The following is a 21733-nucleotide window of genomic DNA, read 5'->3' on the forward strand; positions in this document are numbered from 1 at the left end:
ACTCCCCTCCCCACGTGACGCAGGCCTCCCACGTGACCAGGGCCACCCGCGCTCCCGACGCGCATCTCTGACGTCACTTCCGTCGCGGCCGCGGCGGCCGGGGGACACCGGGCCCGGGACTCCCGCGTCGCCGTCATGGCGGACGACGGCGGCGAGGAGAAGAAGCAGGTGGCCAAGTTCGAGCTGGAGCGGGAGACGGAGCTGCGGTTCGAGGTGGAGGCGGGGCAGACGGTGCAGCTGGAGCTGCTGACCGGCATGGCCGAGGTGTTCGGCACCGAGCTCACCCGCAACAAGAAGTTCACGTTCGACGCGGGCGCCAAGGTGGCCGTGTTCACGTGGCACGGCTGCACCGTGCAGCTCAGCGGCCGCACCGAGGTGGCCTACGTGTCGCGGGACACGCCGATGCTGCTGTACCTGAACACGCACACGGCGCTGGAGCAGATGCGGCGCCAGGCCGAGCGGGAGGACGAGCGCGGGCCCCGCGTCATGGTGGTGGGACCCACCGACGTGGGCAAGACCACCGTGTGCCGCCTGCTGCTCAACTACGCCGTGCGCCTGGGCCGCCGGCCCACCTTCGTGGAGCTAGACGTGGGGCAGGGCTCGGTGTCCATCCCCGGCACCATGGGCGCGCTGTACATCGAGCGCCCGGCCGATGTGGAGGAGGGTTTCTCCCTGCAGGCCCCCCTCGTCTACCACTTCGGCTCCACCACGCCCGGCACCAACATCAAGCTCTACAACAAGGTGAGCACGGCGGGCTCGGCCCCACTTGGGTCTGGCCCTGGAGTTCCCTAGGCTTTCCCTGCGGGGTGACTGAATCCCCGGGTGCTGTTTGGGGACAGCAGAACGTGGTTTAAAAACAGCCTCGTGCACGGCCAGTCACCCCTTCCCAGCTATGGTATGAGATAGGGGGACATGAAGTTGATGAAGGGAGCTGGAGCACCTCCCCTATGGAGACGGGCTGGGAGAGGTGGGGCAGTTCAGCCTGGAGGAGAAAAGTTTGTGCCCTGTCCTCAGAGCAGCCTTTTCCATCCTGAGGGCCTACGGGGAATCTGGAGAGGGATTCTTGTCAGGATCTGGAGCGATAGGGTGGGGTGGAATGGGTTCACGGTGAAAGGAGAAGTTTAGGCTGGATATTGGGGAGAAATTCTTTTAGTGTGAAGACAGTGAAGCCCTTCAGGGTTGCCCAGAGAGGCTGTGGATGCCCCATCCCTGGAACTGCCCCAGGCCAGGCTGGATGGGGCTTGGAGGAACCTGGGCTGGTGGAAGGTGTCCCTGCCATAGGGAACTGGATGGCCTTTAACATTTATTCCAAGCCAGACCATTCCACAATTTTGGGTGGCTGCCCAGAATGGAGGCTTTGAGGGTTCTGAAGGAGCTGGGGACAGCGTGGGGACATGGGTGCCTGGGTGTGACCCCTCCTCCCGCAGATCACGTCGTGCCTGGCCGACGTCTTCAACCAGCGCTGCGAGGTGAACCGGCGGGCGTCGGTGAGCGGCTGCGTCATCAACACCTGCGGCTGGGTCAAGAGCTCGGGCTACCAGGCGCTGGTGCACGCCGCCTCCGCCTTCGAGGTGGACGTGGTGGTGGTGCTGGACCAGGAGCGCCTCTACAATGAGCTCAAGCGGGACCTGCCCCACTTTGTGCGCACTGTGCTGCTGCCCAAGTCCGGCGGTGTGGTGGAGCGCTCCAAGGACTTCCGCCGAGAGTGCCGGGACGAGCGCATCCGCGAGTACTTCTACGGCTTCCGTGGCTGCTTCTACCCCCACGCCTTCGACGTCAAGTTCTCCGACGTCAAGATCTACAAGGTGGGCGCTCCCACCATCCCGGACTCGTGCCTGCCGCTGGGAATGTCGCAGGAGGACAACCAGCTGAAGCTGGTGCCGGTGACGCCGGGGCGGGACATGGTGCACCACCTGCTGAGCGTCAGCACCGCCGACAGCCCCGATGACAACATCTCCGAGACCAGTGTGGCCGGCTTCATCGTGGTCACCGGTGTGGACCTGGAGCGCCAGGTCTTCACCGTGCTGTCCCCAGCCCCGCGCCCCCTCCCCAAGAACTTCCTGCTCATCATGGACATTCGCTTCATGGACCTCAAGTAGGGGAAGGTCGGGATGTGCCTTCCTCCTCCTGTTCCTCCTCCTCCCTGTGCCCCCTCCTTATCCCCCCCAGCGCGGTGTGAGCCTGGTGCAGCACCCGCCCTTGGGTTTTATAATTTTTGTACGATTTGCTATTAAATCTGGAAGCCTTTGCCGGTGGTGAGCGTTTGCTGAGGGTGGTGGGTCCCCGAGGGGAGCGGAGATTGCCGGCCCCGGGCTCCCCCCGCGCCCGGAGTGCGCAGCGCCCGGTCCCGTTCACCCCCTCCGGCCCCCGGTGTGGTACAGTCCGCGCACGCGCTGAGCCTCCGGCCGTGGCCCCGCCCACCGCGGCGTGAGCGCGCACGCCCTCTCGGCGGCCCCGCGCATGCGCACCGCGGCTGCCGGGGCGGGCCGGCGGGAGGCGGCCAATGGAGGCGCGCGGGGGGGCGCGGTGCGCACGCGCGCGCGTGACGTCCCGCCCGCCGCAGCCGCCGCCGTCCGTGCCCGGAGCCGCCGCCGCGCGCGGCCTCCTGCCGGTGAGTCACGTGGGCCGCGCGACCCCGCCGGGTCCCCGCCGCTCCGGCACCACCGCCGCCTCCCGGCCCGCCGCTCCCTCGCGCCCTTCGCCGGGACCCGGCCGCGACCGCCCCCGCCCAGCCGCTGCCCCCGCGGCTCCCCCCGCGCGCGGCTCGGGCTGTGCCCCGGTGCCCCCTCACCGCGCCGCGAACCCTCCTGCCCGGCGCCCCAGCGGGCACCGACCCCTGCCCGGCCCGCCTCTCTGGCCGCGGCCCCGCTCCGCCGTTCCGCACGGCCGCCTGCCCGATGGTCGCGGTGCCTCTGCCCGGGAGCGCCGCTTCCTCCTGCCCCGGCTGCCCTACCCGCGGCCCCGCCGGGACCTTCTCCTGTGCCGCGGGGAGCCGGGCCGGGGGCTGCGGGAGCGGCGATGCGGGGCCGGCGGGGAGCGGTGCCCCGCGGGCTGGGGCCGCCCCTGCGCACGGTGCGGAGTGAGCGCTCCGGAGCGGGGCTCGTTCCCTGCCTGGAAACCGCCCGGGGCCCGGGAGCGGCCGCAGGGAGCGCCCGGGGGACTGTCCCGCACCCGGCCTGTCCCCGGTGCCCCCGGGAACGCCGCCACCGCGCTGTTGTGGGGCACCGGAGCGCGGCCTCTGTGCCGCGGCCCAAGGGGGACCCGTGTTTACAGCACGGCGTCTCCTCACGGCACCGTCCCTGGTCCTAGTGCGGGGCCACTGGAACGGCTCCAGCCTGGCCTCCCCTCAGAGAGAATTCCCGGATTCCCGAGCACCTGAGCTGTGCCCCCTCACCGCGCCGATTGGGGAGGGGATCGGCTGCCCCTGTGCTCCCCGTGGCTCTGTGAAGTGGTTCCCCCGGATCTGCCGGCTCCCGCCCCGGCACAGAGCTGGATTTGGGTTTCAGGGATCCCCTGCATTAGGGGCTGCTCGGGATTTTTGGGGTGTGTAAAGTACAACCAGAGCCTTGTTCCGATCAAAGCCAGACTTATTTTGGAGCCTCTTTCTGAGCTTAATCCAGTTGCCACCGGGCCCGGGTGCTGCTTTAGCAGGCGTTTATTCCTGCTGGTTCCCAGGCCAGGAGCCCCATCTGGGAATGGAGAGGGTGGTGATTGGGTGGGTCCAAGGGGAGACCTTGAACTCCCCTGTGAGGGGCCTGTCTGGGGACATTCCCACCTGTCGCTGTGCCCGGTGTCTCCTAACACAGTGACAAGAGGCTGGCGCTGTCCTTGCTCGCTGTGGAGCCCGTTGGGACGCGGCCTCAATGGATGAGGCATTGTTCCTCCTGCTTTGGCCATAAAATGGGGCTAATCCCGTGTAAAGCAGCGGCATGGGCTGCGGAAGGAGGATGGGAGCGGTGTAAGCCCTGGGCAGGAGATAAGCAGGGAGTGATTCCAGCCTTCTGGCTGTCTGCAGTGGAGTATTTCTCCATGTTCTGTGTTGATCCTTCTGCACTTCCACCTGGGAGGAAGGCAGGTGTGCAGGGTGCACCTGGAGCCGAGGGGGCCCCAAACACACGTTGCTGTGCATCCTCCTTTGGAATTAGGAGCAGGGAGGTATCCCCAGACTGCCCTGTTGGGGCAGGTGCTCCGGTTTGGACACGGGGCAGTGACTAGTGGGCATCTCACGCTGGCATTGCTCCAGCCACAGTGCCAGGTTTGGGAAAATTTACACTTTCTCTGATGGATTTTGGAGTGTGAATTGTTAGCTGGCTGTGCCAGGACAGGGTGAGCAGAGGGAGCTGCAGAGGGAGGAGGGAGTTCCTTGTTCCATGGACGCCCCTCACTCACGGTGCCAGGCAATGAGCTCTGGAAGGGCTCTGTGGGACTCTGGGCTGCAGCTGATCCAAACAAAGTGGGAACAGGTGAAGCACATCCCGTCTGTCTCCTGCAGCCGGGATCTGCCCTGTCTGGGAGTTGCCTCACGTGGAAGGAATTGTTTGTGTGTTTGCCCTGCGCCATGGGAACTCTGCTGGATCGGGGCAGGTCCACTGGGAGCTGTGGGTTTGGGAGCCGGTGACCAAGAGGGAACTCTGTTTGTCCTGCCTGTGCTGTGGATCCCAGGGGTGGCAGGTGCCATGTGGTTGATGCCAAGGTGCATTTCCTCCTTCCCGGGCAGGAGCAGAGTGAGGAGCTGGAGTGAGGGAGGAAGGAATGTTGGGAGCTGGGGACACGTGTGTCCCCATCCCAGCAGAGGTGGGGAGCACCTCCTGCTCCAGAAGGGACAAGGCATGGAGCACCTGGCTGCGTGTGGGAAGGCTGGAGAGGGGCTGGAGCAGATGAGCAGAGTGGGGTGGGAAGCAGGGAAGGAGGAGCACAGGGCTGGGAGGGGAGTAAAGGGAGGAAATCAGTGAGGCTTTACAGGGCCTTGAACCAAGAAGAGGAGATGCAGGCTCAGAGAAATGGAAAGTGGCATCAGTCATGCTTGCACATATCCCGAGGGAGGGAATTTGGAATTAAAAGAAATCCCCAGAAATGGAGGTGAAGGAAACAGGAGCAGCTCCCCTGTATGAGTGGAGGGAAACCCTGGAGAGTGGAGATGACTGCTCCAGAGGTGGCTGAGCAGAGCCAGAACTGGGAAAGTGCTCCAAAAAGGAGGTGCTGGGATGGGAAAACCAGGTGGAATTTCTGAGGGAGAGGGAAGGGGGAGTGAGCAGTGACACAGGCGCTGGGGGAGGAAGGAGCAGGGCAGGTCTGGAGGAGCAGCGGGAGAGGAGGAGTTGCTGGGCTGGAATTGGCAGAGGGAAAGGAATGGGAGGCAAGAGCAGAAAGGAATTGGAGACAAGAGCAGAGCCTGTGTAGGCCACAGGTAAGCAAGATGAGTTGGGGGCTCTTTGGAGCAGGGAAGTCTGTGAGTGGCCTTGGTGGGTAGGGACAAAGTGGCCACTGAGACAGAGGATTTGGGGCAAAGGTGGAGGAAAAGGAAGGGTTGGTTGACCAGAGGTGGGCAGGTTGTAGGGCTGGGAAGGAATATGTGTGTTTGGAAGAATTGGGGCCTGAATTAGTGCAGTCTGTGGGAATCTGGGGTGGATTTTCCTTGTGTTTCTTCTGGACCCCTTAAGGATTGCAGAGCAGAGATCCCGCACTTTGACAGCTTTTTCTCTGGGCCTCTGCAGCAGGGCTGGGACTGGGGAGTCCTGTGGGGTCTCAGCACACCAGGGGATCAGGAAGGCAATCTGGGGAGTAGTGTGGTGGCTCTGCAAGCCGGGATGAGCTCCTGTTTGATGAGTTGTGGAGTTATTCTGGGCACAGGCAGCTGGAGCAGGGATGCATTTGCATCGTTTCTCACTGGGGTGTCACGAATGACAGCACAGGGGGCTCTCCCCTGCTCATGGGCCTGTCCCATGGGTACCTGATTCCATGGGGAGCTGGCTCTGGCACGCACAGCTCCGCAGGGATCACCCTGTGGAAGGGCTCCTGCATCTCGGGCTGGGAGTGCTGGGGCAGAGCAGGGCCACGAGGCGCATGCCCACGGCGCCCTGCGAGGGCAGGGTGGGGATCTCCGGAGGAGGAATTATCAGGGAACAGCTCCTTCTGCCTGGCAGCGTCTGTTTGAGCCCGAGGTGTGGCCGTGCCTCCATGGCGGAGCGTTCAAAGGGCCGGGTGCTCAGGGAGCAGATTGCTCCTGCTAAAGCAATCAGCCGTGATGTCAGGCCTGCACTTCCGATAGCCCATCCCTGGAATTGCTGTTGGGCTCAGCTCTGTGGGGTGTTGGGCTCTTCCCCGAACAAGCAGAGCAGGGCTGGGAAACTGCTGCTCTCCAGGGAACTCTGTCCCTGCTGTGGAAAACAGCTTTCCCTGGTGTTACTGTTCAGTTTGCTCCGCTCAGGAGCTGCTGTCAGGTGAAACCTGCACCTTCCCTGCTGGGCAGAGCCTCAGCCCCACATTTCCTCTCACTCCCAAGGGCAGGGAAACCTTGGGGTGGGAAGTTGAGCTTTGGTCCTGCAGAGGCCGAGTGGCAGGAGCTGTTCCTGGGTGAGTCAGGCAGAGTGGCTGTGAGCTGGGGCTGAGCCCACTTGGTGGTAACACATCCTTGTCATTAAAGCTGCCTTTAATTGGGTGCCGCAGCTCTCCCAACCTTCACTCGCGTTTAGTCAGCGCTAGAGAGTTCCCTGCCCACCCTGAAGGAGAAACTGGGCAGGCAGAGAAAGCTGGGAGGGAGAAAGGAGTGAGCTGTAGGCTGTGCTTGGACCCGCACATGGAGGCAGCAAGGGGAGAGTGGGTGACAGACGGTGACAAGGTGAGGAGTGGTGGCTGTGGCAGCAGGAACTGGTGGGATATGATGGATGATGGGCTGGTGGCTGCTTGGGGCAGGTCAGGGCCATGGGCAAGGAGGACACCTTCCACTATCCCAGCTTGCTCCGAGCCCCATCCAGCCTGGCCTTGGACACTTCCAGGAATATGGCATCCACAGCTCGTCTGGGCAACCTGTGCCAGGGCCTCACCACTCTCACAGGGAAGAATTTATTCCCAATATCCCATCCAACCCTGAGCTCTGTCATTTCAAATCCACTCTTCCTTGTCCTGGCACTGCAGTTCCTGATGAATCCAGAGCTGCAAAGGCCACTTCTGATCATGGGATTGGTGTTTTCCAGGGGCCTCTCCTGTCTCCTGCCCTCCAGGGAAGGGAGTGAGATTCCTGGATGTTTTTTCCTCCTGTGGTCTCCACCCTTATGTTAAATCTTGGAGTCTCTGCTCAGCCCCTGCCCCTCAGGGAGCCAGCACTCACTGGTGCTGGGATTTGGGCCGGAGCTGCAGGAAGGCATTCATGTGTCCCTCCAGTCCTTCCAGGACTCAGGGTGGGTTTCTCGGGGGTAGAGGGGGTGGCTTGGAGTTCCTGCAGCAGCCAGTGCCCCTGGGCTGGGATGGGAGACGCCGTGGCCAGGCTGCTGTGGCTAATGACAGTTGGCTCCATCCCTTCTCTGCCATGCTAATTTCTGTTGCTGTTTTTTCCAGGTGAGCTGTGGCACACCAGACCTCGAGTTTTAATGGTTTTATGTAGTTTTTTTTAAAAGACGGATGGATGGATGGATGAATGAAGAGGGATTTTAACAGAGGAAGGGGAAGGGAAAAATGGAGCTGTTTGGAACAAACTGAAGTTTCTCCCTGCACTGCCCGGGCCATGGGTGAGACAGAGCTGCTCAGCACCCCTTCCACCCTTTGGTGTCTGCTGGGGTTGTAAAGGCGCTCCCTGAACACCCCCTTCCTGTTCACCTGCTGGGAAATGGTTGCTGCAGAGAAGATTTAATGACATTCCTGTCGCTCCCCAACCGCCGAGTGGATACTGAGCCCATGGAAGGGCCTGGGGGGTCAGGAGAAAGGAGCAAGTAGGAAAACCCACAATCCGCCAGACCTTCCCCTCCGCCCCCCTCGAAAAAAAGGATTTACAGCTCAACCTTGCACCAGCTGTTCCTCGGCTTTAACAGACAAGAGAGAAATAAATAAAATTAAACAGCCACCGCCAGCCAGCCCCAGATCCCGGTGAAATCAGGGAGAGTGTTTCCGTGACCCCTCCAGCGAGGGGAGGAGGAGGAGGCACGGCAGCTCCGTGAGGAAGCTGGGATTGCTTGGAGACCACCCCCTCCTCCCGTGCAGCACCGGGGGCTGCGGCACAGCAGAGGCGGATTAAAAAGGAGAAGTGGCTGCCCTGAGGCTCCCGGAGTGGCTTTTTTGCAAGCAGTTTGCTGATCCTGTGCTCTTCTCTGGGTGCTGGCTGGGTGGGAAGCACCCTGCCCGAGCCTGGGGAATTCCCTCCCTGCAGAGCCTGCCTGTGGGAGTCCTGTTCCCTGTGGGCTGCTGCCTGGACTGAGGCTTGGAAGGGCTCTCAGCATTCCCACTCCAACGGTTGTCCTAAACCCAAATCCCCTTCTCTGTTGTGAATTTTTAATGTTTTTAACCCTCCTTCCCTGCACCCGGGAGCTCTCACGGGGCAGAGCTTAGAGTGGGCTCCTCTCCTGGGCCTCCTGCTCCAGACCCTTCTCCGGACTGTCTGCCCCGGTCGGAGCTCGCCCCAGGAGCAGGCGTGGGGGCAGGGTAGGGGTCAGCCCCTGTCCCCCTCCCCTTCTCATCCTGCTCTGAGTCCCCTGGGGCCTGGGCTATGCTGCGGGGCGGACCCCCCACCACAGCTCCAACATGCCAGCAGCCTCTGGAAAGAGATTCAAACCCAGCAAGTACGTCCCGGTCTCCGCTGCTGCCATCTTCCTAGTGGGAGCCACCACCCTCTTCTTCGCCTTCACGTGAGTCCCGGCTGCTGGGCCAGAGCGGGGAGGGCTGGCAAGGACAGGGGACAGGAGCTGGGATTTCCTCCCAGAGGGAAGGGGGATATTGTGCTCTGGGTGCTGCAGCCACAGCGGGAGCCATTTCACTCCATGAGTTTTCCCTGTGTGCTGGCGGTCCTGGTGAGACACCACTCAGCTCCAGGTCAGCTGGGTTGGGAGCTGGTTTGTGACCTGTGGGTGGAAACGGCATGGATCACTTTCTCCTTTGGAGCCAGGCGAGGTGCATTGGTGGGCTGGGGCAGGACACGTGTTATTTTTAGTTTCGTAATCAATTTGTGAGCCACAAAGGAAAGTTCAGGGAGGAGAACTCTGACCCCTGTGTCGATCACTCGCTGTGTTCTGTCCCCTGCCCTGGGGCAATGAGGGTTCCATGTCCCTGGAGAGGGCCCCAGGGACGTGGCCAGGAGGTCACTGGGGCCTGGGGGGGCCCACCAGGCTGGGAGATGGTGCTGGGTGCTGGAGAGGCGTGGTGACATCCCTGGGCTGCTGCTCTTCCCTGCCTGGTGACACGTGCCTCAGTGACGTGCTCAGGGGGGTGACAGGTGGGGCAGCAGAACCTCGAGGTGCTGAGGGAGCCTGGCAGAGGGTGGCTCATCTGGGCTGGCAGCATGGCACAGTGTGCCAGGCAGGAAAGCCAGAGCATGGCAGCTGGAATGGCTGCCAGATCCTGCAGGGCATCCCTGGGGTCTCAGCGGGAATGTGTTTGGGGTCCTGGCAGCGTGCGGGAAGGAGCTGCACCCTCTGCTGCAGGGAGCCTCTCCCACTCCCTGGGCTTTTCCTGCTGGGGCCACAGGAATCAGCTGGAGCTGTGGGAGGCCAAAGGGACAGGTGCCATGGCTGCTGCCACTCCCTGCCATTGGTGGTGGGAAGGTCACTGTGGCTTTGGTGACAGGGGAACTTGACAACTGGGCAGGGACGGGGGAACTTGACAACCCAAGAGGGGAGGGGGGTTGGTTCGCCCCGTCCAGTGCTTGGTGCAGCTGGCAGTGTCACTCAGCAGCATGTGGCTGTCCCCTGCTGGGACACCGAGCGGTCACCAGGCTCCCAGGCTCGGGGTTTGGCTGCTCCAGGCTGCCAGATGCCTGTGGAAGTCGCTGACTCTTGCTGCTGTGCCAAGGGGATGAAGGAGAAGCAGAGGGAACGGGTGGTGCCCTCCGAGCTGCGTGTGCCACCCCGTGTGTGACCTTAGGGGACAGGCTGGCCCTGTTTTGGCACGGTGGCTGCCGGACAGCTGGACCCCGAGCCCATCCCAGCCACGGGTGCCAGCAGCGCTGGGAGCAGCCGCTTATCAGCGGGCGGTGAGAGGCAGCGCCGGCGCCGTGGAGCAGGTTTGGCCAGGGCAGGAGCACCTGGGCAGGTCGCTGTAATTGCAGGTCAGCGATGTTGTTTATCCGAGTGCAGAACATCCCATTAAAGCCCGGGCACGGCGTTCACACGCTCCCTGCGGGATGGATCCTTTGGGACAGGGTTTGCCTGGTGCTGGAGCAGGTTGGCAGGGACGTGGGGCTCCAGATTTGCCTCCTGCGTGGTCCTGGGGGCCACTGTGCCCCTTCCCTGCCTGACCTCCTTCCCCCTGTCAGCATCCGACCTAAGGCTGGTCCTTTGGGAAGTGCAGTGGAAGCTGTGGGGGCGGGCTCTGGGAGACCTCCCTAAAACAGGGAGCAGCCAGGGCTCGGCACAGCTCTTCAGAGTCCAGTTGTGTTGCTTCCAGCCTATCCACTGGATGCCTTTTGGTCCATTCAGGATTTGTGTCTCTGGGCCAAGAACTCTCTTTAATTGATTAATTTAATTAGGAGCTGCTGCTGCTGAGCACGTGGCGGTGGAAATGAGGCCGGTTGCCCTGGAGGGAGGGGCAGCAGGAGAGGGAATGTTCCCACCTCCCCCTGGGATGAGTGGGGGTCCCAGGCTTGCTGAGCTCTCAGGTGATGATTTAGGATGGAAATTGCACCTTGGGGTCCATTTGTCCATTCCTGCACCTCCCCGCTGGCTGGTCCCAGCTCCTGGTGCAGTTGGCTCTCAGGTTCCCTGTCCCCTCCCTGGGGCTGGCAGTGCCACTGGCACACAGTGCCATGCCCACTCCCAGTCAGATCCAAACTTGTGTGAGGGTCAGGGTGAGCAGGGATTGTGTTTGTGCCAAGGCCTTTGGAGAGCTGGAGAGCCCATGGGTCAGAGCCCAGGGAACAGGCAGGGAGGGAAGGCTGTGCCCGAGAGAGTGCAGGGGCTGAGGGGCTGGGGAAGGGATGCCAGCAGGGAGGGACAGGCTTCTCCGGGCGTGACTGGTAGCAAAAAGCCTGTCTCATCCCACTGTGACTCATGGTGCCCGAGGTTCCCCAAGTCCTCTCATGTGCTGCCAGGGACAAGTCCCAACAGCTCCTCTGGCCATGAGTGTGTTGCGTCCTGATCCTGAGGGGAAGCCCGATGGGTGCTGCGGGACCTGCGTGGCTGGTGATGGGGAGGAGCCTCCCTCCTGCTCCTGCTGCTCCTGCCCCGTGTGCCCTGGGCTTGAGGCAGGGCCTGCAGCCCTTCACTCTCTGTTCAGGAGAGCAAAAGGCAGGAACACATCACTCCCTGATAAGGAGGTTCCCTAGGGATGGGCAGGCCTTTGCTCCCTGCGGAGAACCCTGATCCCTCCAGCGGGCGGGGATGGTCCCGGGAGGTGACTCCCTGGTTTTGGGGTCACCAGCATGGTGCCACCGGCTCTGTGGGGATTCCCATGTCACAGGGTCCTGCATGTGAGGGAGTCAGGAAGGCAGCAGGTCCTGGTGTTCCCTATGGGAGGGTGTTCTGCTTGCCCTGGCCCGTGAATCCCATCCAAGGGGTCTTGTCAGTGTGTCTGAGCCCAGGGACCTGCTGGGCACTGTGCTGCCCTGGGAGCTGTGTGTCCCTCCAGGAAGGGCTGGCTGCTGGGACAGCACAGAGGTGTTCCCTTCCCTGGTCCTTCCCTCTCTGTGTGCCCCAAAGCTTTCTGAGGCAGCTGGATCCTTCCCTGCCTCCCTGGGCTCTGTCTCTCAGGATCCAGGCTGTGTGCTTGGCTCAGCCTGGCTGTTGGCTGTTCCCTGTGTGGGATGACTGCCCGGGCATGGGTCTTCCTGGCTCCCCTCCATGTCTTTCAAGCAAAGGTTTGGGCTGGGATTTCCCTTCCTGGAAAGAGGAGCTCTTTCCACAGGGTTTCTGGAAGGGCATTTCCTACTTTTAGGGCTCCTCTGAGCCCCCTGGCCTTCTCTGTCTAGCAGAGAGCAGATCCAGGGAGGCTTCTCTCAAGTGGAGTAGGAGTTCAGCTCAGGGACATGGGATCCTTGGTTCTGTTGTGTCCTCACTCTCTACAACCCCTTGACAGCAGGGTGTGGCCAGGTGAGGTTGGGCTCTTCTCCCAAGGAACAAGTGATGGGACAAGAGGAAGAGACCTCGGGTGGTGCCAGGAGAGGTTTAGTTTGGATGTTGGGGAGAATTTCCTCATGGAAAGGGTTGTTCAGCCCAGGACAGTGGTGGAGTCACCAAAAAACGTGTAGCTGTGCCACTTGGGGACACGGTTCAGTGGTGGCCCTGACAATGCTGGAAAAGCAGTTGGAATCAGTTGGAGGGTTTTTCCAGCCTGAAAAATTCTGTAATTCCATGACTCCAGGATTTGTCCCTTGCTTGGGTTGTGGCCTGACACTGTCACTTAGGTCCTGTGCCTCCAGCTCTGCTCTCCGAGGGTTTTGGGGCACAGATTGGAGAGGATTCCTCCTCTCCAGCCCGTCCCATCTGGGAGAATCCGCCTGGCTGGCTTCCAGTGCAGGCAGCAGGGCCGGCATGGCCGGTGCCGCTCCAGGAGCCACTCCCCAGCCCGGGGCACAGCTCAGGGGGCTGGGCCAGGAGATGCCATTCGGGAAATGCCATCCCGGGAGATGCCAGCCTGATACGGAGCAGGGAGGCAGCACCCAGGGTGCCCAGCAGGGCGGCTCCTCAGGAATGAGGGGGAAGAGGCTTTGGGGAAGGTGGTCTGCAGGAGTAGCTTGGTGTGGTGTGTGGCCAGAGAGGAGAAGGAGGAGGAAGAAGAGGAGTGTGCTGGGTGGCTTGGCCATGCTGTCCTCCTTGCCAGGGATGTCTTCCAACCAAAAGTCTGCCCTCCTTCTCTCTCACCCCTGTGCCGGGATGGGGACAGCCTCAGCCTTGGCCTGTGAGAGCAGGTGCCACTGATGCTTCCCAGCCTTCCTGGGGCACGGAGCAGTGCCCAGTGCTGAGAGCGCCCTGCCCGCCTCACCCTCTGTGCTGCCAGGTGTGTGCTGGAAGGGTGTGCCCGCTTCTCCCGCCCTGCCCCTGGCACAGCTGCTGCTCCTCACCCGGGGGTGCCCCCTGCCCTCCTCAGGGCCCTGAACTGGGACAGAGCCCTGCACCAGCTGGAGCCTTGGCATGGCTCTCGGAGCTGCTGTGACAAGGACGGGGCTGCCTCGCCCGGCGATGGGACCCGTCTCTGTGGGTGGTGGTGGAGGAGGGGACAGGGCCAGCGCCTGCCCCTTCACCCCAGCCTGTGGGGGATTACAGCGCTGGCACCATATGTCGCCCTGCCCGCCCAGCCCCACGCTGCTCCGGCCACCTAAATCCATCGGCACTTAGCCCAGTGGGGGGAAGAGAGGGACAGATGCTGCCCTAGATCTGTGGGATTTAATCCCAGCAGCAAAGCAGATTAGGGAATTACGCTGGCGCCTGCAAGGGGGAAGCCCACTGTCCTGAGCCCTCCTGCTGGGGCAGGATGGAGCAGGGTGATTCCCTCACTGCGCTCCCACAGCCTTTTTGGTGGAGCTGGGTGCTGGCTGGGGTCCCCGTGTCCTGCTGGAGCTGTCCCTGGGATATGAGGAGCATGAGTGCCTCTGGAGGCACCAGAGCTGCTGCTGGTTTCGTGTCCCCTCCCTCACAGGATCCCCTGTGCCCCTGAGCAGCTGGTGGGGCACAGGGAGGATGACATCCTGCTTTCTGGCAAGTCACCTGGGTGCCCCCCATGCCATTGGCCTGGTTTTTCCTGTGCCAGCACTACTGCTCCGTGGGACCCTCCAGTGGGGTCCCAAAGGGGAATTTTGCTCCCTGAAGGATGCCTGGAGCATGTCCCACTGTGACCCCCAGGTGCTCCCCAGGCTGTGCTGTAGAAGTGGTTGCTGTGTGGGTGTGGGATGCACTGCTGGGAGGTGGCAGGAGCAACACAAGTGAGGGTCCGAGGGTCTCACAGCTGCTGTGCCCGCAGGTGCCCAGGGCTCAGTATCTACGTGTCCCCAATCATCCCTGCCTACAATGCCGTCGTCTTCCTCTTTGTGCTGGCCAACTTCAGCATGGCCACCTTCATGGACCCAGGCATATTCCCACGAGGTGAGTCTGGCTCTGGCTGGGAGGAGCTGCCTCCTTGCACCCTTCCTCCGAGGTAAAGGGGATTTCTGGGTCCCAAAAAGCTGGCCAGGAGCCTTCCTCGCCCTGCCCGGTGGGATCAGGCAGTGACAAGCGCTACAGGGATGGGTTCAGCATCCCATGTTGGGTCCTTGGGACTCAGGCAGTTTTTCAGGATTCTGGGACAGGGAAGAGCCCCCCCAGCCTGTGTTTGGGGTCCCTGGCTGTCCCTGTGTCAGGTGACAGGAACGTGATGCCAGGAGCCTTCGGCTCAGGCAGGCAGAAGCCCATCATGGCTGGGCCCTGACACCATGCTGGGGTGTCCCCATCAGCTGAGGAGGACGAGGACAAAGAGGACGATTTCCGGGCCCCGCTGTACAAGACGGTGGAGATCAAGGGCATCCAGGTGCGCATGAAGTGGTGCGCGACCTGCCGCTTCTACCGCCCGCCGCGCTGCTCCCACTGCAGCGTCTGCGACAACTGCGTGGAGGTGAGGAACTGCTGGGGCCTCTGCCAGCCCCCTGCAGGGCAGGGAGCCCCCCCAGCACCCCCTCACCGAGCCCCATCCCTGGCAGGAGTTCGACCACCACTGCCCCTGGGTCAACAACTGCATTGGGCGGCGCAACTACCGCTACTTCTTCCTCTTCCTGCTGTCGCTCACCACGCACATCATGGGCGTCTTCGGCTTCGGGCTGCTCTACGTCCTGTACCAGGTGGAGGAGCTCTCCGGTGTCCGCATGGCCGTCACGTATCCTCCTGGGCAGTGCGGGTGGGCAGGGCGTGCTGGGATCTGAGGGCGGCGTGGTGCCAAGCGAGGCAGTGGCTGCTCCTTAGCTGGCTGTGGCAGGATGGTGGTGATGTGCGTGGCTGGGCTCTTCTTCATTCCCGTCGCTGGCCTGACAGGCTTCCACGTGGTGCTCGTGGCCAGGGGCCGCACTACCAATGAACAGGTACGTCCGAGGGACTATGGGGGGACTGCCTGCCTGGCCAGGCCACCTACAGATACATTTTGGGATTTCCTGGGAGAGGATGGATGTGGATGGGTTGGATTAAAGCTGGGGGAGGCCCCTGAGCTGGGGAGGTAGAGCACAGCGTGACTGAGAGGCAGTTGCTTTCGTGGGAGTGCAGTCAGAGGATGGAGCCAGGCGGGCACTTCTGGGACCCAGGAGGTGAAATTGAGGAGACCCAACCCTCTCAAGGGGGGTCTGAGCATTGAAACAGGCACTAGGAAAAGGAGCTGGATCTCAAAGTATCTCTGTCCTGGGGGTATCCTGAGGGAGCTGGCGTGGCTGGCTGTGACACTCCTTTGTCCCACAGGTGACAGGCAAGTTCCGCGGGGGCGTCAATCCCTTCACCAACGGTTGCTGTAAGAACGTCAGCCGGGTCCTCTGCAGCTCCCCAGCGCCCAGGTGAGCCTGGCCTCTGCATCCCTGGGAGAACTGCCCCATCCCAGGCTCCAGGCCATGACCTTCCTCCCCCTCTCCCCAGGTACCTTGGGCGCCCGAAGGCCGAGCAGACAGTGCTGGTGAGACCCCCGTTCCTGCGGCCCGAGGTGTCGGACGGTCAGATCACTGTCAAGATCATGGACAATGGTATCCAGACAGAGCTGAAAAGGACGAAGGTGAGGAAGGTGGGGACCAGCGCTGCCTGCGCTGGGGCCCTCCACGGATCCCAGGGGTGCAAGCCTGCATCCGTGAGTAGAGAACCGAGAGAGCCTGGTCAAGTTCCCTGTCCCAATCCGTGTCGTCTTGTTCTATGTCCACATCGGATGGAAACTGTCCCCCTCCCATGTGGCAGTCACCACATGAGGCTTTGCCCCCTCCATTGCCCTCACTGCTCCCATCCTTCCCCACCCTCTGGAGGTTCCCCCTCCTTGGCACTTCCAGCACCCACCTGGGGCATGCACTGCCCTCTGTTCTGTCGGATGCCCGGGAGGCAGCGGGAGCCCCCAGTGCCGCTGTCCGTGCCCTGCCAGCCCGGGGGGGCTGAGGCCTTGGCCCCTGCTGACCCTGCCTGCGCTTTGTCTCTGCAGTCCAAGGGGAGCCTGGAGGTGACGGAGAGCCAGTCTGCTGACGCCGAGCCGCCACCCCCACCTAAGCCTGACCTCAGCCGCTACACGGGCCTGAGGACACACTTAACCCTGGCCACCACTGAGGGTAAGGAGGGCACCAGGGCCCTGGCAGCCGCTGGGAGGGGAGCCCAGGGCTGCACCAGCCAGGCCAGGAGCCAGGGCCATAGGGCAGACCTGGAGCACACCGGCATTCCTGGGCTGGTGTATGTGGCTCCTTGCACTTGGAGAAGCCTGCGGGGGATGCTCACAGTCAGCTCTGCCCTGCCGGAGGCCGAGCCAGCATGGCGCTGTCTGGAGCCACCAGGAGCTGTGCCTTGCAGCTGCCACGCTGCCAGGACGGAGGAGGCGAAGTGGTGGCGGGCCTGGCTCAGCGGCACAGAGCGTCTGTGGCTGGCTCCGTGTGGGCCTGGCCAGAGGTGGGATGTGATGGGTAGAGCCTGTGGCAGCTGCTTTCTGCAGCAGCTGGAGACCCCACAGCTCTCCCGGCCCTGCCTGGGGTCTGCTGCCCGCTGAGGGCTGTGGTGTATGTGCTTCCCATGGAGCTCCCTGACACCCCCGTGCCGTGCACCCCCAGGGTGTCACCCAGCCGGGGCTGCCACAGGGGCACGAAGTGCCAGCCCCACACCTGTGGCTGTGGGGACATCCCTTCCTCCCAGTCTGTCTCTCCCACCCCGGTGCACCTCCCCTGCAGCCCGTCCCTGTCCCTGGTCTGTCCGCCCCAGGCTCGGAGTCGGTTCTGAGGCAGAGAAGGCAAGGCTCGGTGTGTTCCCTGCCCGCAGCCGCCCTGAGCGTGCCCCTCTCTCCTGGTGCAGACAGCAGCTTGCTAGGCAAGGACAGCCCCCCGACTCCCACCATGTACAAGTACCGGCCTGGCTACAGCAGCAGCAGCAGCTCGGCCGCCCTGCCCCACTCCACCAGCGCCAAGGTAAGGCTGAGCCCAGCGCGGGGGACCAGCCCCACGGGGATGCCATCCCATTCCTGGTGTGGGAAGGGTTTAGGGCATGCATTTGGAGCTCCACAGGGGCCCCAAGGTCATTCTGTGGGTAACTGCTGCCCCTCTGCCCCTCAGCTGAGCCGAGTGAACAGCCTGAAGGAGCCCAACTCCATCTGTGACAGCGGCCACAAGCCCAGCTACCGCTCAGAGCCGAGCCTGGAACCTGAGAGCTTCCGCTCGCCCACCTTTGGCAAGAGCTTCCACTTTGACCCTCTCTCCAGTGGCTCCCGCTCCTCCAGCCTCAAATCGGCCCAGGGTACGGGCTTTGAGACAGGCCACCTGCAGTCCATCCGCTCGGAGGGCACCACCTCCACCTCCTACAAGAGCCTGGTGAACCAGACGCGCAACGGCAGCCTCTCCTACGACAGCCTGCTCACGCCCTCCGACAGCCCCGACTTCGAGTCGGTGCAGGCGGGCCCGGAGCCTGAGCCGCCCGTGGGCTACACCTCGCCCTTCCTGTCGGCCCGCATTGCCCAGCAGCGAGAGACCGACCTGCACGGCCGCTTCGCCAGCGCCACCTCCCCCAAGCACGCGGTGCCCCGCGAGCCCTCGCCCGTGCGCTATGACAATCTCTCCCGCCACATTGTGGCCTCCATCCAGGAGCGGGAGAAGCTGCTGCAGCAGCCGCCGGCCCCGGGCCGGGAGGAGGACGCGGGGCTGGCAGACTCGGGCATCCAGTCGACGCCGGGCTCCAGCAACGCCCCCCGCACCAGCTCCTCCTCGGACGATTCGAAGCGCTCGCCCCTGGGCAAGAACCCGCTCACCCGCCCGGCCCTGCCCCGCTTCGGCAAGCCCGAGCCCCCCCCTGCGCTGCGGGTGCGCTCGCTGGGCTCCCCCGACCAACCCGCCACCCCCCACCTGGGCAAATCCGTGTCTTACAGCAGCCAAAAATCAGCCTCTCAGGCCGGCGGCCCCGAGACCGAGGAGGTGGCCTTGCAGCCCTTACTGGCACCAAAGTGAGTACTGTGATGGCACAGGGGTGTCTCTGGCCTGTGGGGGGACGCCTGCCCTGTGTCACTCCAAACCCCTGGGGCAGCAGAACACCCCTCCCTGGGGAGAGATCTTGGGAAGAGCAAGAGAAATCTTCCAGCTCTTCCCAGAACAGAGCTGGTGCCCCGCACGCTTCCTCGGTCACCCCATGGGCCCCTTGGAATCTGGAATGGGTGCTGGTGGTCCCTGGGGTGGGCAGGGCTGTGGCAACGCTGGGTGCCAGCAACCTGTTCCCTCTCCTGACCCCATGTCCGTGCTTCCTTCCTGCAGGGATGAGGTGCAGATGAGAACAGCCTACAGCAAGTCCAACGGGCAGCCCAAGAGCCTGGGCTCAGCCCCATCGGGCTCGGGGCCGGTGCCCCTCAGCAGCCCCACCCGCGGAGGTGTCAAGAAGGTCTCGGGTGTGGGGGGCACCACCTACGAGATCTCGGTATGAGGGGCAGAGCCGCCGCCCCCTCCCCTCCTCCCCAGCGGCCCCAGGGACCGGCCGTGCCCAGACGCGCTTGTGGACTCCCGGGAGAGCCGGGCGGGTCCCCCCTGCTCCTCCCTCTGCCCCCCGGGCCACGGGGGCCGGCACACACCCGCGGGGGGCTCGGGGAGGGCTCGGGGAAGGGGGGGCCGCAGCCCTGGCACTGCCTCGGCTGCGCCAGCCACTTGTGGGCCTTGTGCAATCACCCGCTCGCCTGGCGTGGTAGGAACGGATTGTTTTTAAACCAGAATACTTTTTTTTATTATTATTGTTACGGATTCTATTTTTTTTCTCTTTCCGAGTTACCAGGTGTGTGTATATATAAATATCTATATATATAAATATAAATATTAAAAAAAAAAAAAGAAGCAGAAATTATATATCTTACCCAGAGAGAGGAAGAAACTACCCTGCTCAGGGCCTGGGCCCCCCCCCACCTTGTCCCTGTCCCCAAAGGAGGGACGTGGGGCTGCCTCCTGCACCCATGGAAGGAGCTGTGGTAGGTGCTGGATGCCACTGTTCCCTCCCTGAAGGGGACCAGGGGGTGCCAGGCACCCACCCTCGGACACTCCCCTCCCTGATCCGTGGTGTCTGCAGCCTCCAGCCCCCTTGGAAGGCCCAGGGTGGAGGCAGGGTGGGGGCAGCACCCCCACACCCCCAGCCCGAGCTGGCACAAAGGCCCCAGCGTCCCCCACCCGCAGTTTTTGCTCTTTGTTCTCTTTCCCCAGGGGCTGTGGTCGGGGGGGTTGTTGGTTTTGTTGCCTTTTTTATTTCTGTTAATGATTCCGAGGAGGTTTCTTGCTGTCGCAGGGGTGTTTTTATTTCCGCTCGCTCGGGGAAGAGGCAGGTGCATCCCCGGAAAGCAATATTTTCTCATCACATGCCAAAAAAACACAGCCAAGGAGCCCCGTGCTCCCTGTCCCCAAAGCCCTGCCGGCACTACCGGACTCTTTCTCTACGGCAATAGCTCCCGTGGCCCCGCACAGCCACGCCAGGGTTTTTTATTATTATCAGCCATTTTAAAAACAAGGAATAAAAGGATATTTAATGAGCCACCCCAGGGCCGTGCGTGTGCTTTGTTTGGTGTCCAGGGATGGAGCAGCCCCTCCAGGGCTCCTGATCATCAGGGTCTCGGCCTTCCCCCCCCCATCCTGAGGGAGAGAGAGAAAGGGGTCTGGTAAGAGCTGAGCCTGGCTCACTTTTGGGGAAACTCTGACTTGAGGCAAACTCTGCTCCCACAGAAGGTAAGGATTTTCCAGGCATGGGAAAAGAGGCTCCAGGGGAGGTGTCGTGGGTGCTGGTGAGGTTTGGGATCCAAAGGAGGGCACCCTGCACGCTCCAGGGACACTTTGGTTCAGGCTCCACCGTGACAGCCGAGGGTCACAGCAGCCATGGCCACCAGCCCCTCCTCAGAACAGACTTTAAAAGGTGACTAAAAAAGAGGCTTTGATGCTCCAGGTTCTTCAGGTACAAAAGCCTGAGGTCAGCACCCACAGAGTCCGTGCCCCTGGTCCTGTGGGGCTGCAGGGGTGTCCTCTTAGCCAGGGGGACAGGCCAGCCCCAGTGTCCCTGGGGTCAGCCAGGGCTGTTCCCCTGGGCCGGGGGATCCCCAGGGCATCGCCGGCGTGGCCTCACCGTAAGCTGCTGCTGGCCTGGGAGCTGCCCACCCCCGGGTGCTCCGGGCTGTGCCGGTTCTGCAGAGGAAGGACAGACAGAGCCTGTGAGAGCTGCTGGCCAGCAGCCCCTTGGGGATGGCCACTCACAGAGCCCCTCGGAGTTCCAGCGGCTGGGCACCGCACCCCAGCCTTGCCACTCACCTTCTTTTTCTTCTTCTCTTTCTTCTTCCTCTTCCGTTCTGGATCCTCCTCTTTTTTCTTCTTTTTCTTCTTGTGGTCGGAATCGGAGGGGGTTTCTGGAGAAGCAGAAGCCCCGGATGAGCCGATGCTCTGCCGGTGCTGAAGGGGAGCAGAGGGGCGGCTGTGGCAGCCTTACCTGGGGGGACGGGGTCCTGCGTGCGGCTCTGTTTGTGCTTGTGCTTATTCTTCTTCTTAGGCGGCTGGATGTGCATCAGCCGGCACTGCTCAGGCAGCTGTGGAGAAAAGGGGCTGGTCAGGCTACGCCGGGTGCCTCCCAGCCCCCCGGCTCCAGGCCCCGGGACTCACCGGGCCGGCGTGCAGGCGGAAGCCGGTCAGCATGGCCCCCGTGAGCGGGGTGAAGGAGCTGCCACAGATGGGCGGCTTCTCGATGAGCGAGCGCAGGCTGCTGCTGTCGTGGGAGCCAGGCAGGTCGATCATGCCGGGCAGGTCGGGGAGGAAGTTGCTGAGTTTCTCCTTCACCTTCTTCCCGCAGAACTTGTTGTAGGCGTGCTCCAGGTTATAGTGTGTGATGAGGTTGGTGCTGCCCGTCAGCTCCGTAGTGCCTGTGCGGCCGCAGGAAGAGTTGGGGAGGGGAAAACGCCCCGACGACACCCCAGGCCCCTCTCCCCGGCCGAGCTTGGGCTCCGGGACCCACTGCGACCCCCGAGCACCGCGATCCCGGCCCCGGGGACCCCCCCACCGCCCACTTCCCCACCGGACCGCGCGTTGCGTAACCCCGCCCCCGCAGCCTCATTGGCTCGTGGCGCCGTCAGTTCCCCCCGCAGCCGCGTTCCGCCGCGCTGATTGGTCGATTGCGGCACCCGCCCCGCCCCGCGGCCCGCCCGCACCTGGCAGCTCCCGCAGCAGGTAGAAGGGGCCGGCGGCGGCCTTGCGGGCCGCGTCCTCGCCCGGCGGCGGCGCGGCGGCTGAGGCAGCGGGCGGCGCTGTGGCCCCGGCGCCGGGAGCCTTGGCGGGCCCGAATCCGAGCGCGGCGGCGGCGGCGGGCGGCGGCTCAGCCGCGCCGAACAGCGCCGAGAAGTTCTCCATATTCCCGGCGTGCCCCGCGCGGGGCCGCCCCGCCCCGCCATTGGCCAAGCACCGCCCCTACACCGGCCTGCCTAC

At 63.1% G+C, this 21733-nt stretch overlaps 3 protein-coding genes across 3 annotated transcripts; 2 read left to right on the forward strand and 1 right to left on the reverse strand.

The window, feature by feature from the left end:
- The first annotated feature begins 135 nt into the window (after positions 1–135).
- Positions 136–2248, forward strand: CLP1 (cleavage factor polyribonucleotide kinase subunit 1). Its single transcript, XM_054634985.2, has 2 exons — positions 136–741; positions 1428–2248. Exons 1-2 carry the CDS (start codon positions 136–138, stop codon positions 2097–2099), a joined length of 1278 nt encoding a protein of 425 aa, XP_054490960.2. The 3' UTR covers positions 2100–2248.
- A 230-nt stretch (positions 2249–2478) lies between these two features.
- On the forward strand, positions 2479–19811 carry ZDHHC5 (zDHHC palmitoyltransferase 5). The gene is made up of 12 exons (XM_054634218.2): positions 2479–2611; positions 7555–8834; positions 14095–14216; positions 14564–14721; positions 14807–14979; positions 15079–15181; positions 15549–15640; positions 15720–15852; positions 16264–16387; positions 17115–17227; positions 17372–18252; positions 18557–19811. Exons 2-12 carry the CDS (start codon positions 8731–8733, stop codon positions 18720–18722), a joined length of 2169 nt encoding a protein of 722 aa, XP_054490193.1. The 5' UTR covers positions 2479–2611; positions 7555–8730; the 3' UTR covers positions 18723–19811.
- On the reverse strand, positions 19550–21708 carry MED19 (mediator complex subunit 19). Its single transcript, XM_054634219.2, has 5 exons — positions 21460–21708; positions 20918–21174; positions 20748–20844; positions 20573–20667; positions 19550–20449 (listed from the first exon to the last, which is right to left on the reverse strand). The coding sequence occupies exons 1-5, from the start codon at positions 21656–21658 to the stop codon at positions 20387–20389; spliced, it is 711 nt and encodes a 236-aa protein (XP_054490194.1). The 5' UTR covers positions 21659–21708; the 3' UTR covers positions 19550–20386.
- Between the last annotated feature and the right edge of the window lie 25 nt (positions 21709–21733).

Source organism: Agelaius phoeniceus, chromosome 6 (assembly GCF_051311805.1).
Source record: "Agelaius phoeniceus isolate bAgePho1 chromosome 6, bAgePho1.hap1, whole genome shotgun sequence".
NCBI lineage: Eukaryota > Metazoa > Chordata > Aves > Passeriformes > Icteridae > Agelaius > Agelaius phoeniceus.